This window comes from Scatophagus argus, chromosome 20, assembly GCF_020382885.2.
Source record: "Scatophagus argus isolate fScaArg1 chromosome 20, fScaArg1.pri, whole genome shotgun sequence".
NCBI lineage: Eukaryota > Metazoa > Chordata > Actinopteri > Scatophagidae > Scatophagus > Scatophagus argus.
Genome location: NC_058512.1, coordinates 1,755,723 through 1,773,705, shown reverse-complemented (window position 1 = coordinate 1,773,705; position 17,983 = coordinate 1,755,723). Strand labels below are relative to the sequence as shown.

General features: G+C 45.7%; 3 protein-coding genes across 5 annotated transcripts; 1 reads left to right on the top strand and 2 right to left on the bottom strand.

Moving 5' to 3' along the window:
• Positions 1–26: 26 nt before the first annotated feature.
• On the bottom strand, positions 27–7,512 carry bcl7a (BAF chromatin remodeling complex subunit BCL7A). Of its 3 annotated transcripts, none has more exons than XM_046374525.1 (6): positions 7,166–7,507; positions 5,234–5,315; positions 5,044–5,140; positions 4,413–4,562; positions 3,674–3,777; positions 27–2,842 (listed from the first exon to the last, which is right to left on the bottom strand). In XM_046374525.1, exons 1-6 carry the CDS (start codon positions 7,342–7,344, stop codon positions 2,768–2,770), a joined length of 687 nt encoding a protein of 228 aa, XP_046230481.1. In that variant the 5' UTR covers positions 7,345–7,507; the 3' UTR covers positions 27–2,767. The 3 variants fall into 3 exon arrangements, with proteins under 3 accessions (XP_046230481.1, XP_046230482.1, XP_046230480.1); XM_046374526.1 differs by lacking the exons at positions 27–2,842; positions 7,166–7,507 and adding exons at positions 2,861–3,574; positions 6,508–6,677 and having other exon boundaries at positions 3,622–3,777; XM_046374524.1 differs by lacking the exon at positions 27–2,842 and adding an exon at positions 2,864–3,574 and having other exon boundaries at positions 3,622–3,777; positions 7,166–7,512.
• A 1,344-nt stretch (positions 7,513–8,856) lies between these two features.
• eif2b1 (eukaryotic translation initiation factor 2B, subunit 1 alpha) lies at positions 8,857–12,145 on the top strand. Its single transcript, XM_046374517.1, has 9 exons — positions 8,857–9,192; positions 9,269–9,370; positions 9,476–9,612; positions 10,218–10,334; positions 10,848–10,960; positions 11,054–11,122; positions 11,208–11,283; positions 11,742–11,867; positions 11,948–12,145. The coding sequence occupies exons 1-9, from the start codon at positions 9,180–9,182 to the stop codon at positions 12,101–12,103; spliced, it is 909 nt and encodes a 302-aa protein (XP_046230473.1). The 5' UTR covers positions 8,857–9,179; the 3' UTR covers positions 12,104–12,145.
• ddx55 (DEAD (Asp-Glu-Ala-Asp) box polypeptide 55) lies at positions 12,144–16,886 on the bottom strand. The gene is made up of 14 exons (XM_046374490.1): positions 16,094–16,886; positions 15,959–16,009; positions 15,313–15,399; positions 15,134–15,225; positions 14,927–14,989; positions 14,456–14,605; positions 14,174–14,363; positions 14,009–14,091; positions 13,668–13,799; positions 13,488–13,580; positions 13,118–13,232; positions 12,841–13,009; positions 12,458–12,750; positions 12,144–12,374 (listed from the first exon to the last, which is right to left on the bottom strand). Exons 1-14 carry the CDS (start codon positions 16,199–16,201, stop codon positions 12,195–12,197), a joined length of 1,806 nt encoding a protein of 601 aa, XP_046230446.1. The 5' UTR covers positions 16,202–16,886; the 3' UTR covers positions 12,144–12,194.
• Positions 16,887–17,983: the final 1,097 nt, after the last annotated feature.

Sequence of the window (17,983 nt, the reverse complement as noted above, 5' to 3'; positions counted from 1 at the left end):
TTCAAAGACTGAACACAAACACCAAAAAGTTTTGTGAATTTTATTAAGAAAACAAAACCATTGGACATGATAAAAACCAAGCACTACTGATGGAATAAATAAGTCAAACCAAACCATAAATCTGTACAAGATCTAAAGTGAAACAAAATGGTCCCAAGAAAAAAAAACATACATGATTTTATATCTCACAGCTCTTTTCTTTAAAACACACAGTTATGAGCAAACTATAAGCAATCGGCTCAATCAGGTGAAAGCTACAACATAAGTGAGATTTTATTTTGAAACTGAGTGTACATAATGCTGTTTATAACTGTTAATGTCAATACAATAGCATTTTAAGTTCCAGCGCTGCTGGACTGGGAATGAGGTATATGCTAATCCATCCTCTAAACTGAGACAATTTTTTACATTTCTTTTCTCTCCATCCATGTGAATGCTGATTGGCTGAAGTCTGATCAAGTAATTCTGTCACTTCTACAGCTCCTTTTGCGTGATGAAGTTGCTGATTTGTGATTCAATTGATTACAATCCATATTCACGACTGATTAATGAAATTAAATCTGACATGTGTGAGGTTGGACGTTAGAGGTCACACGTCTGAATCCGCACTATAAAGTTCAAGTAAATTGCACAAATCTGCACAAAACCGAGATCTCGATGCCACACGAGTTTGGATTCAGACAACAGACAGCACCTTGAAGGAGGATTAGAACCAATGTTCGAGCTAAGAGACTGGACCCTTCTGTGTGGAGCTACAGAAACATTTGCAGGTCATAGATAAGTAGTGATACACAGAACAGACATGAGAAGTGATTAAATACCAGTCAAGATGGTGGACCAGAGGGGAAAACCAGGCCCAGCGACTGGTCTGTTTCTACTTTAAAAGGAAAAAAGTGCCCACCAGAAGTGGTCACAGACCAGTGACTGGGAATTCTGACTTACCAGGTTTGCAGATGTTTACTTTTCCAGAAGACAAAACTTAAGTACTTCTGGGTAGTGTTCAAATTCCAGTCCAAAAAAGGTTTTAAAGGTACAGTGCCACACCTTTGGAAACACGCTTCAATCGCTGTCCTGCTGAGAGTTTGGATGAGAGGACTCGTACTATTCTCATGTCTGCACAGCAATATGAAGCTGCAGCCTGGAGAAGGTTAGCTTAGCATAGCTTAGCATGAGGACTAAAAACAGGAGGAAGCAGTTAGTCTGGTCCTGTGGGAAGGTTAAAAACAGCTTACACTCACCTCTAAAGCTAAAGAACACGTATCTCATTCTGTCTAACGTGAGTAAAACTTTTAAAACATTACCAAATATGTGAGTATTTCTTTATCAGTCACGCCAGGCAGATGTTCATCGACAATGGTGTTAAACAATGAGGACTACAACTCCCATGATCCAACGCAACGTACATCTTCCTCTAGAGACCTCTAGCGGCATACTGTGCTTTTAATTAGCGAGCTCCCAGAGGTGCTTGTAGGCGATTCTGTTTCCTTTGGATGGAGCCAGGCTAGCAGTTTCCCTCCGTTTGCAGTCTTTATGCTAAGCTAAGCTAACCGCCTCCTGATCTCGGCTTAATAATTACCGGACAGACACGAGACTGGTATCAGTCTTCTAAACAAATTGTCGGAAAGAGAGTGAATATGTTCCAAAATGTTGGACTATTTCTTCAAATAAAAACAAAACTCTTGTAGTTGAATATAAATATTGGATAAAACTAATTAGTGATGATTATAAGGCAAAAAAAGAGAAAAAAAATGGCACTGAAATTGTAAATCAAACCCCGCTTGACCTAAAACGTGTATTTAATTGTCGCAACTCAAGGCACACCTTCAGGACCTACGCTACCGACGCCTGTCTTCACTACTTATCCAAGAGTTCATCTTGACTTGTACCATCGTCGTCTTCTTCTACCAACCAAAGACTAACTCACTTTAAAGAACGCGTGAATGGAGAACTTTTCATGGATAGAGAAAAAAGACTTCCACTACAGCAGCAAATCTATCTGTGATCGATTGTGACATACCATAACAGTGCATTGACCCTCCTGAGAAAAAAACCCTAAACGTTTCCTAAACAAGTATAGAACATTAGTCTAACAGGAGGCGAATCGGGAGGATTGACGTGACGTGGTTTTAGGGTGGAGGTTCCCCCCAGCAGCCGCTGATCTGAGACCAGGTTAGCCTCTTGAGTATCCTGAGCTAAACCGTTAGCAGTTTTAAAAGCGGTCTCAGAGCAGCGTGCGGGATCGACCTCGTCCTAATCTCAGATCCCCAGTGTTAACTCTCTTGGTCACAGATGCAGGTCAGTGTTTGTGGTCTGGCCTGGCCTGGCGGCGGCTGGCTGGGCTCGGCTGACGGCGCCGCCCCTGGTCACAGAGGGGATTGCAGCCCCGGGTTCAGAGCTTCTCTTGGCATTAGTGAAAAGTGTGGAGAACTGGAAGGAAGCACGGAGGGGACCAGTGAATAGAGGTAATATCCATTCTCCCTCTGTGGCAGAGGAGTGTCGGGGCAGACTGGAGGGGAAACAGCCGTCGGGAGGGGAGGAGGGGGAGGCGGGGAGGCGGGGAGGGAGCGAAGAGAGACGTCCATTCTCCCTTTGGTATAGTTTGGGTAAAGAAGAGGAGGTGGGGGAGTGAGGAGGAGCAGGAGGAGAGCTGGTGTGTCCATTAGCCCTAAATTTTCTAGAGTTAATGGAGGGAGGTGCAGAGGGAGGGGGGGAGGAGGACGAGGAGGAGCAGGAGGGTGAAGGAGAGAAATGAATCAGCCCCAAACATTTAACTCTCCTCAAAGTCCTGAGACGAGGACTCCAGTTTGCTTTTCTTGCTGGGCGGGGCCTCCTCCTCTTGGTCCTGCAGGAACAAACAACACATGAGGAGGGGTCTTTTGGAGCCATAAAACACACTTCTTTCATGAAAACTAGAATACTCTGCGTGCAGGATCAGCTTTTATACCAACAAGCTCAACTGGTCAAACTGCCAGACAGAAGACAGCAGCGACACGAACAGGCAGGACGTCCAGCTGGATGAAACATGAGGACACACTTTCTTTGTTTCTACTATACTCTCCCACTTCACTAATGTTTAAGGTCACAGAAAAAGAGAAGCACAAAGCGTTTACTACTTTTGGTGTAACTTTACATTCATACACAAGGCGCTTTGTGACACACGAGCCTCCAAGGACAGCAGGTCCCTGCAGTCGGTCTTGTTGTTATTCAAGGCCCTGCTGTATCTGTGCAGCTATAAATACCCATTCAGCCGCCGCCGAGCGCCTGGAGGAGACGCAGTCTGGCTGCAGCTGAACAAGTGAAAAGGCGGAGGAAAACTGATTAAAGTTTAAATTAATAAAAACAAAAAAAAGGTTAAATTAAACTGATTAGACGCTGTGTGCTGTGTGACCGCGTTCGTTCAGAGTTTTAGTTGTTGTTGTTAAAATGAGTTTTGTCCTGTGATTAGTGCACATCACATAAATCATTTAATGTAGGCTAACCACACAAAAAACATTCTCCACAATCCCATAATGCATGTGAGGTTTGGTGGAACAAAAAATACTGAACGTACCAAAGTTGTACAAAGTGAAAATGTGAAGCGCAACAACCTCAAAGTTGTTGCGCGTGAGCTGCTGTACGAATAAAGTTGTGTTAATCTTCGAGAGGACGGAGCAGCAAACGGACGTGTGCGTACCTGAGTGGCTTTGCTGTCTGAAGAGGTCTTCTCCCCTGAGGACAGGCTGTCTCTCTTGGCACTTTGTGCTCGCTCTGAGGTCTCTGATGACGGGGTGCTCTTACCTGCGGAAGGTGAGCACATCAGGACACGTCGTCACAGAGGACGACTCAACGCCGTGCGTGACAGCCGGCGGTTTCTGACACTTTAATGACACGGTGTGGCCGCGTCACGCAACTGCACAGGAACACGCAGGAACACACGAAAGCATCAGACTACACGGATTATCGGTGCGAGCGGATTTCGTAGCCGAGTTAAAAGCACAACATCTGTGGTGGAGTGAAAGTCAAGTATAAATATGTGAAAACTGTTACTTATGTACAGTATTTGAATAAACGTGTGTGTATATACACTGTATGCTTGGTTACATTCCATCACTGGTTCTTGTAAATTCTGACGCAAAGATTTTTAGTTTTCACTGCCGTCCCGTGGGGAGCGGCGTGGCCACAGCTGCACGCCGTCTGTGTCCGGAACTACAGGCAAGAAGTCGTTTCGGGTTTTCTCTCGGCGTGACGTTATTTGTATCAACGTTAGAAGACGAAGACAGAATTAGAGGAGGAGAAACAAAAACAGGAAGTGGCTAATCATCCATCTGATCTACCACCTGCTAGCTGTCAGCGAGGAGGAGCTCTGTGGTAACGTTAGACACGCGTGTGCGTACGTGCGTGTGTGTGTGTGTGTGCGTGTGCGTCGGACCGACCCCTCTTGCTGTCCGGGCTCTGGTCAGTCTTGGCCTCGCTGTTCTCGCGGTGGGACACGGCGGTGGGCTCTGGGGTGGGGCTGGTGCTACAACTGTTTTCCTGTTTCACTGGGGACGAGTCGGCGATGGAGCTCTGGTTGCTGTTGTCATCTGCCAAAGACAAGAGAGTCCCTTCAGTCGGGTTTTGTCGCCGTTTATAAGGTTTTGTAGTCCATAATTAGAATTAGTGTGACCTCAGTGTGAAACGCCAAAACCCCTCAGGTGACAAAACGGTTTTTTTCTGGGTCATGAAACTTTTTAAATACAACAAACCAAACTGTTTCTAAATGAAGGAGACAAGAAAATGAAGTCTATAAATATAAAATCATAATCTACATCTGCAAAGTAACTGAAGTAGTTCTACTAATACGCGTTTCTGGACTGCAGTGGAGTAGCAGAAAATGGAAACACTCAAGTAAAGTACCTAAAAATTGTCCTTAAGTACTGTGCTTGATTAAATGTACTCAGTCACCTGATACTGATACTGATAATGTGCACATTTCTGAGGTGTTTTGAGCCACAAACAGTAACGCTGTGGGATCTGCTGCCAACAAAACACCGAACGTCACCAGCTTTGTCCTCTGAGACCCACCGTGCATGTCCATCATCCCCGGAGACGAGCTGTTCTCCGGGGTCGTCAGCTCCGAGCCGTACTTCTCGTCTTTGCCCTTCTTCTTGTTCTTGTTCTTCTGCGATGACAGGAGGGAAAAAAGCACAGCGTTCAAAACACCGGGCGCTAATGACAGTGAACATCACTCGAAGGTGGGGCAGGCGGGACTCACGTCGTCCGATTTGGGCTCCGTCACCGGGACCCACTTGTAGATGCGAAGGGACGTGTCTCCCACAGTCACCCACTTCTTCTCCCTGTGAAGGAAACCAAGCAGACTCAACACATGCAGTACACACGCAGTACACACGCAGTACACACTCCCTGTACTGTGGACACTGAGACGTAAAGTGAACGCAGCTCACAAACCACCACAGTCACCCTGTGAATTAAATAAAAGAACAAAAACTCCTTCCAAGTGACACAAGTTTAAAAGCGCTTAACGTTTTCGTGACCTTAAGTCGATTCAACTCATTGATCAGCTGATTAGTTTGTAGAATGTCAGACAATAATTTCTTCAGCCTGTCCAAAACCCAAAGGTGTTACATTTAAATTGGCAGGACAGTAAATGAAGACATCTTAAAGCCTTTTCACTTAACGACTGACTCAGTAAACTTCTCACAGACCAGAAGACTCTGAGGACAAAACGCGTCAAGCTCGTGTCTTTAACTGCTCTCTGGCATTTTAAAGACAAACTCGTCCAACTGAGGAAATACTAGCTGACATTGAAAATACTTTTAGCTGCAGCCTGAGATGATCTGAGATGTAAAATGTCTTTTAGGATCCACCAAAACCCAAACTGACACATTCAACATCGACAGTCCAAACCTCAAAGACGATGAAGAAAACCAGAAAATATTCACATTAAAGAAGCTGCAGACTTTTTAACTTATTGACAATTAATGTAATTTAAAAAATGAACCAAACGGTCCGAACTGGATTTTCTGATCAACTGAATTCTTTGAAAATTATGTTAGAATGTGACATAAAAATCAGTCTAATAAAGCTGATTAAGGATTCAATAACCTGCACATTATTTTCTTGATTAATCCAAAGAAAGTGTCTCTGAAAGCCTCATTAATTCAAATTAAACGGGATTATTCATGTTAAGTACAAACAATAAAACAGTACTTAAGTACTTGATTAAAAGTACAACTTAATTACTTTCCATCAGTGTCTCTAAAGTCACTTTTAGCCAGCGGGACGTTGAAACGCGTTAAAACAAAATGAACCTCTTGGAAAAACACCAGAAAACAAATAATCTCCTCATAGCCCACATTCTAAAAAACGTGTTTAATGTCGGTAAACTAAATCTTATTAGTCATTTTAACGCTTTTGTCGGACCAACAACTTCTCCTGACTTTGGCTCGCGGACGTTTGATCAAACCACCTGATAAAAAAAAAAAAAAGAATAAAATAAAAAACAAAATCACCTGAAGTGTGGCACACCTGAACAAAAAGCACATGGCCGTCGTCTCGGTTTCAAAGTGTGTGAAGCCGACCCGCTAAACGTGCATTAAAAGCGTGTTTTGGTGCGAAGCGTTGAGTCGGTACGTGTTCAGCCATGCACTCCCGTAGCCGACTTCCCTCTCCCAACCCCCACCGAGCCCGCTTCTCTATCGCACCTAAAGGGCGACTCAAAGCGCTTAATTTAAAACTCCAGACGGACTAAACTACTCCGACTCAAGAGCGCCGTCGTCAAATTGTTTCCAAGTCGAGAGTTATTGGACGTTTCGGTCCTAAAAACCGCCGCCTGAGCCAGCAGCTCAACAGCGGGCAGCAATGGCTTCATGTGACTGCATCGAAATGGCTTCTGGGTTCAACCCTTGCCGTTAAAATCAGCGAGAGAGAGAGGGAGAGAAAAGACGCCGGCTTCATGTTGTATGTGGGCTCGGGCGGCCAGACGACGGCCCGGGCGGTGCACCGCGCTAGTGCGCCCCGGTGCACCTGAGCTGCAAGTACATCTGCCGTGAATCCCGTTCAAAAATTGTCCTTTTCTTTCAATTTCATCTCTCACTCCGTCTCGCTCCTTCCCTCTCCTCCCCCAACAAGCGAGCCTTTCTCGTGTTAGATAACGAAGCCCGCTTCTTTCTCTTGTTCCTCTTACCATTTTCGTACTTTCTCAATTGCGGCCATAACCCTCTTGATGTCATCTTTCGCCCTGCTCCGGGTCTCAGCTCGGACCGACCTGCCCGACATTGCCGCGGTGGGGATAATATTTTTAAAGCTCGCCGGCAGTTCAGACACAATGCAAACAGTAGAGCGCACAGGAGAGCCGGTGCGCATGCGCGGGCTGATGTAGCAGAGACGAGGCTGGCTGCAGCTGCACTGCGAGGCGAGCTGCGTCTCCCCGCTGAGCGTGTAGGAGAACAAAGAGGCTGCCAGCAGCCTGGATGTCCTCAGTGTTCACGGGCTGCACTTTAACCAACAGCACAAGCACCACGCGGTACAACAAACAAGTACGAGTACTGCAGTGTATAAAGTAGTACAGAGGGAAGTTGGCTCTGGTTGGAAGTTGCTCTCAGTGTGAACACACGGCTTACAGGAAGATGGAAATAAACTACAGCTGAGAACAAGGACGACACACGTTAAGATAAAGCAGAGAGCTGGAATAAATTCATTAATGTCATGGATTCCTTTGTGGACATGAGCTGGATGTTACAGCATATAAATGTATAAATGCTTAGATTTATACCATCGGGAAAATGTGTTTAAGCATGAAAAGTAAAAGTGACGCAGGGAAATGGCTGCCACAGGTGGACCACATGTGATATATTTTATTTAAACTATTTTATGTCAAACTACAGCCAATGATTATTAACATAGTGGCTTAATCTGTTTTACAACTGATAAACTGACTAACTGACTTCTGTTGTTCATTTCCACACAGTAACAACTGGATTAAGATGCAGATTTTGTCATTAAACTGATCTACATTGGTGGTACTTTGAAAATAATGTGCGTCTCTTTATTCAGGGACTTAAGGACAAAGAGGACATCATGAAGGACAGCACAGTCATCTTCTCTGTATTTTATTTCACTTCATTTTTTGATAGTCGACATTTTATTCAACTTTTGCTTTTACTTGTCAAGTACTGCAAAGTTTTACCTCCTCTGACCTACAAAATGATTTAAATGTTGAGACCTAGAAATCTCCTGTGGAGATGCCCACAACTCATTAACTTTATTAATTAAGGATCTTACTGTGTTTCATGATATTAGCGGTTGTAGACCACCAACCTTCATTTAGGAAAAATAAAACATCTAAATGAGCACATGATTGAAACTTAACTAAAGTTAATAGAGATTGAAAATGACCACGTTGCCCTCTGCTGGCGGAAATCAAAACTTCTGAAAAGAGATAACGTTGAAATGTACCGAATCAAGTACATTTTGGATTGATATAAAGTATTTGCCAGTAATTATAACTTTTCCTATGAAGACATAGTTTATATTTTACTTCTATATTTTACCATGTTGTTGTCAATTATCAGAAGGAATAATTGTTGTTGATGAACACAGAAATATTCAGGTTACAATTACTTACAACTACATTATAATGGGTTATTAATAAATGTTTACATACAGCCTACAAAATCTTAATGGGGGAATAAAGTGTAACTGAGCGTAAAAAAATAAATGAAACAGTGTTTAGCGATGTAAGTTAGAGGTTAAAATTACAAAAATGCACCGTTTTTAGACCAAATATTTTCAGCAAAATCCGTCAAGGCTAAAATGTGTTTATTATTTTTCCGACAGCACGTTAAGAGGGCACGTCGTCCGGGGAAAAACGTGCTACGTCACCTGTTCGCGACACATCCACACGCAGTTGTTGGCGACGTGAGCTAATGCAGTGTAACTCGGCATTTAGCGTTCACAAAACTCCCCAGACGTATTCGGACTTGTTTTTGAGGAGGCCTTGTGAGAGGAGAGACTGAAACTGTTCATTTAAAACATTTATTTTGAATTTTATGCGTAATTAGATTTGAGCGGAGGCTGCAGTGACCGAGTCAGCTGCTCTGGCATGTGTCAAGAACTGAGGACTGACTGAATTAAGTAAACATCAACCCCAGTTTGACTCTAAAGACCGCAGCTTTCCGGACTCCGTTGTGGGCTTCAGCATGAATGAAGAAGGTAAGTTGTGAGACGTTTAGCGCTCACGTTTTGTGTTTTTGTAGCGCCGTTTTTAACCGCGTTTCTCCGGGCTCAGAGCTGGTGGAGTACTTCAGGGCTCAGATGAGGAAAGACCCGGACATGGCCTCTGCTGTGGCTGCCATCCGCACTCTGCTGGAGTTCCTCAAGAGGGACAAAGGTGTGTTCACAACCCGCACAGTTTTCGCTACACCTGTTACGAGTGAAGCTCCCATGTTTCGGGTGTACGACAACCTGTTGTGACAAGCTGTCCCTGCCCGTTCAGGAGAAACCATCCTGGGCCTGAGGGAGAGCCTGACGTGGGCCACAGACTGCCTGACGGGAGTGGACTCCTCTGTGGCCGTGTCCTCGGGAGGGGAGCTCTTCCTGCGCTTCATTAGCCTCACATCACTGGAGCACCCGGTTAGTGGCCCGCCTGGGACCCCGACTGACTGATTCCAGTCCACATTAACCACAGCATTTTTGTTTTATTTAACACTCGTGCTGTCCCGCTGACTGGGACTGTTCACACCTGTCCATGTCAAAGTAAAGCTCACCTGCCCTCAGGAGAGGACAGGAAAAAACATCTGGCGTTTAATCTGCAACAGCACTGGGCCGACATGAGTTGGAAAAATAATAAAAAATAATTTATATGAAAATATATCTGCAACAATCCAGCGTTGTGCACCTCCACTGATTCCAGTGTGAGAGAAGGAATAATAAGCAGCTGCAGCAGTCTGAGTCAAATCAAGTGAGTGAGAAGTTTAGCCAAACGAAGGTTTGTTTCAGGCATAAAAGCTACAAGGTTTAGTGTTTGGCATCACAGTTGGCAGAAAAGACTTTCAGACATTTTGGCCTTAATGTAAAGACGTAACGTTTGCATAAAATGTCACTGAGCAGATTAATGAGATTTTGTGTTGTTGTGTTGTGTTGGGTTTACACAGTATTAGGAGATCCTGGTTCCTGGGTGATCTCGGTGAGCCAATGAGAGTATTAATCTGTCTACCTGTTGGTGCTGTGCCTGTCAGGATCTCTCTCGCTGTAAGAAGGTGATGGAGGAGAGGGGAGAACTTTTTCTGGAGAAGATCTCAATGTCCAGGGCCAAAGTTGCTAAGCTCTGTCACACGTTCATCAAAGACGGCGCCGTGAGTATCCGTCTTACAGCTCATTCACTGTTAGTTAAGCTTTATTCACTCAGGAAGTCACTGAGATGACAGAAGAAGAAGAATCACTTTATTGGCAGTATACATGTTGTTACATACACACACTGAATTTGTCTTCTGCTTTAGTTGAACACACATGAAACACACAGGAGCAGTGGGCTGCCATGTCAGGCGCCCGGGGAGCAAATTGGGGGTTAAGTGCCTTGCTCAAGGGCACATCAACCAGCTAATGGAGGGGGGGAGGGCATTTGTCGTATTAATCACTACAGTGTGTTAACGTGCTGACGACGAGGCCAAACCAGAGACACGTTATCGTAAGGGACAAACTGTCCCTTACTTACTGTGTTAAATGTTGCTAAAACACTGAAGGTTATTGTTGTCCTCCAGAAAGATGAACAGCTGCGTGTTGTGACAAACAAACAACGCAGCCTTCATACATTCAGAGTTTATTCAGCTCAGCGACCTTCCCTTGTGTTCATTATGTTCCTCTCACAGAAAATCCTGACTCACTCGTACTCCAGAGTCGTCCTCAGGGTGCTGGAAAAGGCTGCGGCGGAGAAGAAACGCTTCTCCGTCTACGTGACCGAATCGCAGCCCGACTCAGCCGGGTGAGGCCGCGCCGTCAGCAGATCGCGTCCTCGTTTCATCCTGACGTGACGCCACACACTCATCTCTTTTTTAAAAACCTTTTCTGTATTCAGGCGACAGATGGCAGAAGCCCTGAGAAAACTCAATGTTCCGGTGATCGTGGTGCTGGATGCGGCTGTGGGGTAAATATGTTTGTTATTGTTATTATTTCATTTTGTCGACGTGGACTCGTCTGTTCAGGACGTTTGTTTCCGTCCTCCTTCACAGATACGTGTTGGAGAAGGTCGACCTGGTGATCGTGGGTGCAGAGGGAGTCGTCGAGAGTGGAGGGATCATCAACAAGGTGCGTTCCGGCGTATAGTCGGGTTCGGGTCGGGTCTCTCTGGATTCACACGGGGTGTCCCCGGTGGAGCTGCGACCAATAATCGATAAGCTGACCTAAAGAAAATTAGTTCCCAACTACTTTGATGCTTAGATTAAACGTTTCAGTCATCGTTCTCAGTCAAAAAGGTCAAACATCTGCAGCCTCTGAAATGTCAGGATTTGATGCTTTTCTTTGTCGTTTATGAACATAAATGAAGCGTCTTTGGGTTCCGGACTGTTGGAGGAGAATTTTTCACAGTCATTTGACGTTTTATAGTCTGAACGATGACCTGAGCCTGATCTTTTTCCATTGTGGTTCTAGTACTTAAACTTAAGTAACGGACCCGAGTACAATCATAAATCTGTGAAATCCTCTGAAAAGATTGCTGCATAGCCCACTGATCTCAGACGCCACCGTTCGCGTCTTCGCTCTTGCAGATCGGCACTTATCAGATGGCCGTGTGCTCGAAAGCTCACAACAAGCCGTTCTACGTCGTGGCAGAGAGTTTCAAATTCGTCCGTCTGTATCCGCTCAACCAGCAGGACGTGCCAGATAAATTTAAGGTACGACGTCGTCAGAGAATTTGACATTGAGATCTGTTTGTCGGCCTGTTTCTTCACACGTCTTCTCCCCGCCTCCGCAGTACAAAGCCGACACCCTGAAGACCGTACAGAACCTGTCAGAGGAGCATCCGATCATTGATTACACGCCTCCCTCCCTCATCACCCTCCTCTTCACCGACCTGGGAGTCCTCACGCCGTCGGCCGTCAGCGACGAACTCATCAAGCTTTATTTATAAGTGTGCCTCACGATTCTCAATAAAATCCATTCTCAAAAGGTGCACGTGTGTCAGAGGTGTTTAATTGAATTTTTTTGAGTTGAGTACAGGATCATGCGTCCTCGTCCCCTGAGCTGTCCTGCGACAGTCCGTCTGTTTTGTGTTTTGCCTTTGGTTCTCTGGTGATCTGTTTCTCAAAGTCCTCCTCGCTGATTTGCCCTTTCTTCAGTTTCTTGAGGAGGCGAGTGTCATTTAAAAGCTCTTCCATGTCCTCGTCGTCCACGTCGGAGCCCTGCAGACACACAAAATGAGAGCCGTGAATTAAAACCAGCCCACAGACGCACTTGGTGTTATCACTGCATCTAAAGGAAATACCTCGTCATGCTTCCTCTTGGCCGCCCTCTTTTTCCTGCGTTCCTTCTTGGTCTTCTGTTTCGACCAGGCCTTATTCTTGATAAAGTTCTTCTTGGGAAGCGGAGTCTTGTCCTTCTCCTTCAGCTCTGCTAGCATCTTCTGTCTCTGCTTCTCCCTGTTCTTGTCCTTGTAGCGGATGGTGTCCGTGTCCACTGTCGTCTCAGTGAAATCGGGAAACTTTTTTCCCTTCAGCTCCGGCATCTTCGGCAAGCGAAGGAGGGCAAAGCCGCGGGCTAAAGCAGCAAAGTCCAGATCTAAAGGCAGAAATGAGGCACAACATGTTACGTTTGGGCTTTGCGAACGCTGCAGTGTTGAAGCTTGAGGGGTGAAGCGGCTGTTTTCACCTTTGACTCTGAAGATCAGGCTACACTCGTGTTTGGCGTAGGCCTGGACGTACGACACGAAGGCTCGCATGCTTCTGTCAAACATGGCGCGGTCCGCCAGAGACATGGCCTTCACTTTGGGCAGCACGTCCACAACATCGCTGACGGGGGGCATCTTCTGCAGCGGACACTGAAGAAATGATCCAACACGAGTCGTTAATGAGCGCCGAAAGTTTCACCTGAATTTCTTATCCTGCTGTGAAAGCCACTGAGTGTGAGGTTTTAGAAACAAACTCACCTTCTGGTTGATGGACAGAAAATTGACATAAGACTCCTCCATCGGCAGGAGGAAGACGAGGGCGTTGCCCTCGTTGCCGATGCGCGCCGTGCGTCCACAGCGATGGACAAAGGCACTGAGACAAAGACAAAAGAAAGACAGCTGAGCAAAAAGACATTTTATAATTAGAAGGTTGAACCTTATTGTGCTCCTAAAGCCCACACAATGTAACCCACCAAATGTGGATTAATCCGCCACTGAAAATAGTCCCTGACAAATGCGCTCTTTCCTCCACTTTGAGCAGCTGTTTGAGGAAATTATTTAGCAAATTTTAAAAATGAAACAGATGATTTTTATAATAAACCCCGTGATGGAGGTTTCACGCACTCACCTGGCACTGCTGGGAGGGTCATACTGCAGCACCCAGTGAACATCAGGGATATCAATGCCTCTGGCCATGACGTCTGTACACACCAAGATCCCACTGTAACACAGAGGAAAAATGATGTGTTAGCCACAGAGTGGATTTACAGCAGCCGCACACACACACACACACACACACACGTCTCACCTTTTCAGGGTCCGAAAGTCGGCGAAGATCTTGTTGCGTTTGTTCTTCATCTTGCCGTGGATGCAGCAGACGGTGACCTTCTTGATCAGAGTCTCCAGAGCTCGGCCGTAGTACTCCACACAGGCACACGTACTGATGAAGAGACAGCAGTTAAGTCACGTCAGTCGGCGACTACGAACCTGATGAGGACCTTTTAGACTTCAAAGCGACTGACAGACACTGGACAGATTAAGACAATCTGACTGAATTTCTGCCAGATTGTCTGTCAGTCTGAGGGAAGTCACAGCTGACTGATGTCCCGACAGAGAGGTATTCTGCGTGCCGGATGCTTGTCCACGCACCTGAAGAAGACCAGCTGCTTCTCGTGCTTGTGCTGCCTCAGAAACGTCACCAGGCTGTTGAACTTGTCCTCTGCTCTGCAGATCTGAAAGGACAACATCAGAACATGGCGTCAGGACCACGTTTTAAGTCTGGGCTGACTGATGAGCGGCAGGCGTCAAACTCACAGTGTAGTAGTTGGAGAGTCTGGAAGGCGTCTTCTGGACGGCGGTGGCAGCCACGCCCTTCTCTTTGACCGTGATGCGGACCGGGTTCCTGAGGCCGGCCCTCACCAGCTTCTCCAGCTCCTGCGTCTGAGTGGCTGAAAACAAGCCTGTGCGCCTCTGTTTAGGCAGGTAGCCCAGGATGGTGTTCAGACTGGACACACAGACAGACACACAGATCCTGAGTGACCTGAAATACTTCAAGGATAATGTCACAGGACTCTGCACACTGAGCTCAGCTCTCACCTGGCCTCAAACCCCATGTCGAGGAGCCGATCGGCCTCATCGAGGACCAGCACGTCGAGACTCTTTACCGCGCAGGCCAAGTCCAGACCGTCTGACTTCCTCCTGAACATGTCCTCCAGACGGCCCGGAGTCGCAATCACAATGTTTGCCCTGAAACGCACAAACGTAAGTGGACAGAAACACTCATTACTGTCTGTGACTGATTTTCTGTCCTCTGACTCGGCTGTCCTGGTAGCCCGGCGGTTTCCCCAGGGACGAGGGACCTTTGGAAGACCATGAATTCATTTCTTTACTTTAGTTTCTGTTAGTTTAACATCTTGGGAAATATTCACTTTCTTACTGTGCATCACATCTGTCTGTTAGTATGAAACTGCAACTGTTAGCTCGGCTCTGTACAAAAGTAAGAAATACGTCCCAAAATGTGGAAGCGTGTTACCGATAAAGTCCTGCGTCATTTGTGACATCACATACCCCTGATCCTTGAACTTCTCCACATCCTCTATCGGATTACTGCCGCCAATCAGTAAAATCTGCCTGCAAAACAAACGACCGTGAAACATTTTAATTACCACAGACAAACCAACATGATTAAATGAGAAACAGGAGGAGGGCGCCTTTTCGGGAACTATGGGCTGCTGTCACGTGATGACGACCGAGCCGACAGCTTTTTATACGTACGTAAACTGTGGGAATTTCTGAATGAACTGCTCCATCACTTCGCTGATCTGTAGGGCCAGTTCTCTCGTGGGAGTGATGACCAGAGCGCCGACCTGGAGGAAACACCACCGAAAGCTCAACACAGAAAAACAACACAACAGTAAATAAATAAACACGTGTCAGTTGAGTCTCATCATCACCTGCATCTTCTTCAGCTTTTCTTCTCTCTTCAGGAGCAGCTCTATGATAGGAATGACAAACGCCAGCGTCTTTCCGCTCCCCGTCACCTGCAAAGACGTGACATGTGGTCAGACTCACAGGAAATACTACAGGAAGTAAATGAATTTGGCCCAGATCTTATTCCAGAAGTGATCACAGAACCTACACCTAAAGTAGTTCTAATGTTAGCTGGAATTATAATGAATGCTGTTAGCCGCAGCCCATTGCAGAGGTGGTGAATGAAGAGAAGAGACTGCACTGTGTCATGCTGGAGGAGGATTTTCCACAACCTGGCAACTCAAAAGGTATCTTATAAAATGTGTTGTGTAACTGGTCTGTGAGACATCAGTAAATGGTTTATGAGCCCTGCAGTTAGAGCTTATAAACCTTTAATACCACCCGTTCAGACAGTAAACAGCTGCAACTGGTAGTTAAGGTTAACTAGTCGAATCACTCAGATACTTCTTTGATATTAGCTTGTATTTGTTTCGTATTAATGATCTGAATCTGCAGTGTACCTACGCAGAAGTACAAACTAGCATAAAATGGAAATACTGTACAAGTACCTCAAAATCGTGTTGAAGTGCAGTACTTAAACGTAAATGTATTCAGTTCCGTCGCACTTACCGCCTCAGCTGCCACATCTTTGTTGCTCATGAACAGCGGGATACAAGCACACTGGAAGGAAGAGGTGAGGAGTGAGCTGCTGTGTTAACTTAAAGCGTAGTGACAGACACATTTGAAGTAAAAAAAAAATCTTACCTGCACAGGTGTCATGTGCGTGAACTTCACTTCGTCGAGAGTTTGTAAAATTCTGTCGTTGAGTTTAACAGGTAAGCTGTCCCACGTCGCGTCTGTCGTGTTATCCATGCTGAAAGTGGACCACAGCGCAGAGTTTTACGCTAAAGTCGTTAGCCGCTGCTCAGCCGACTCCCCACGCTGCTCCTTTTCACCCGGTGCGCTGATGTTTACAAGCCGGGTGGGAACTGAAGCTCCGTCACGAGAATCGTTCCGAGCATTTCCCCCCACGTATTTCTGAATTAAGTTAAATGAAATTAAATCCCACAGGTAATTGTTTCGGTGTAAGAAACATTCAGCTCCTCGCTTCACGTATCAGAAATACTCGTTATGTGCGATGGCCCCCGTACACTGAACTGAGGCAGAGCTCTGTACGTCTGTACGTCCGTGTTGATTTGAACGGCAGTGTTTACAGGTTTTACAGATTATCGAAGAATTGGTAAAAACTTTGCTGTCTATTTTCTCTTACTGGTCGAATTTGAAGAAGTCCCATAAAACCAGTAGTCATTTTTGTTATTGCATTTACGGTTTTCTCTCTTAAGAAAAGTCTGTCTTTGAAGTGACTCCAACACGCTTTCAGGACGTTGAAATTGGAGGAAGTGCCACACCAGGCTCTTCCTCCCTTCTGCCTGAATTTCCTCCCTTCTCTTTCTTAGTCTAAGACCTTTAAGAAGATCTTTACTTAAGTCTGAGTAGTCTTAGTCTTCGGTCATCATGTGGGAAAATTCAGGTGAAGCGGCTGAAAGGCTTGCACTTCCCCTAGGGGCCAGCATGTGGCGCTGTCAGACAGCCTCTTTCCATCTGCAAGTGCACTGATTTGATAAATCGGCAGGTGTTTAGATGACCACTGAGAGGACAAAGTTAATCTTCGGTGTCACCTCTCAGGTGGTCTGAGAGGACGCGCGCGTCCACCTGAGCCTGGAAAAGCTCAGTCAAACTCTGAGCGAGTGAATCTCCCAGCTCCTCACATACACCAAACACATCCGGTGTCCAGCAGTCCTGATCCCGAACCAGGTGCGGATACGCAACAGGCACCACAGCATTAAGGACAGCTGCAGACACAGACCGGACCAGATCTCCAGCTGCGGTCATCCTGCACTGTGCCGGGCTCAGTCTCTCCGGGGACGCGCTGAGCAGCAGGCGGAGGCTTTTGGGTGTGAGCACAGGGATGGCGAACAAATCAAGTGAAATCAGATGTGTTTGTTTTCTGGAGTGACGCTTGCTCTTTCTGTGGAATATGCAGTGATGTGCTCACGTCGGCTTCCGTAGTTGTAGTGCAGCTTCTCCTGATGACAGTCTGTGCACCCAGTAAGTGTGCAGTCTGGCAAGTCTGGTATCACTGTGTCAAAAGTAGGCCACAAGTCCTGCATTCTGAATTTAATCAAAAATTAAAATACACTCAAAGTACACTTAAAGTTTGAAGCATTCAATAGAAAAAGTCTCATTTCATCACTACTGATGCATTAACATACGCAGCGTTTTAATCATCACTGGTCGAGGCAAAGCAAATCCCATCTTTCAATACTTCCAATACGGTTAACTGTAACGATGCAGTTTAACTTGACTGACTGTGTCGGATGTAGACTCTTAATATACGAAGTGCTAATTAAGTAAAGTTGTAAAATAAAAATAAAAGTACTAAATTTCTCTCTGAGATGTAGCAGAATATAAGAGAGTTAATACTCAAGTGGCTAAAAACTGCTTCAGCTGTCAAAATGAGTGTAACCAAGTAAAAAGTACAACATCTCTTTGTGGAGTAAAAGAATAAAACATCATGAAATGAAAACACTCAAATAAATTACAAGTACCTCAGAACTGTACAGTAGTTGAGGTACTTCACTTTAATTCTGCGTT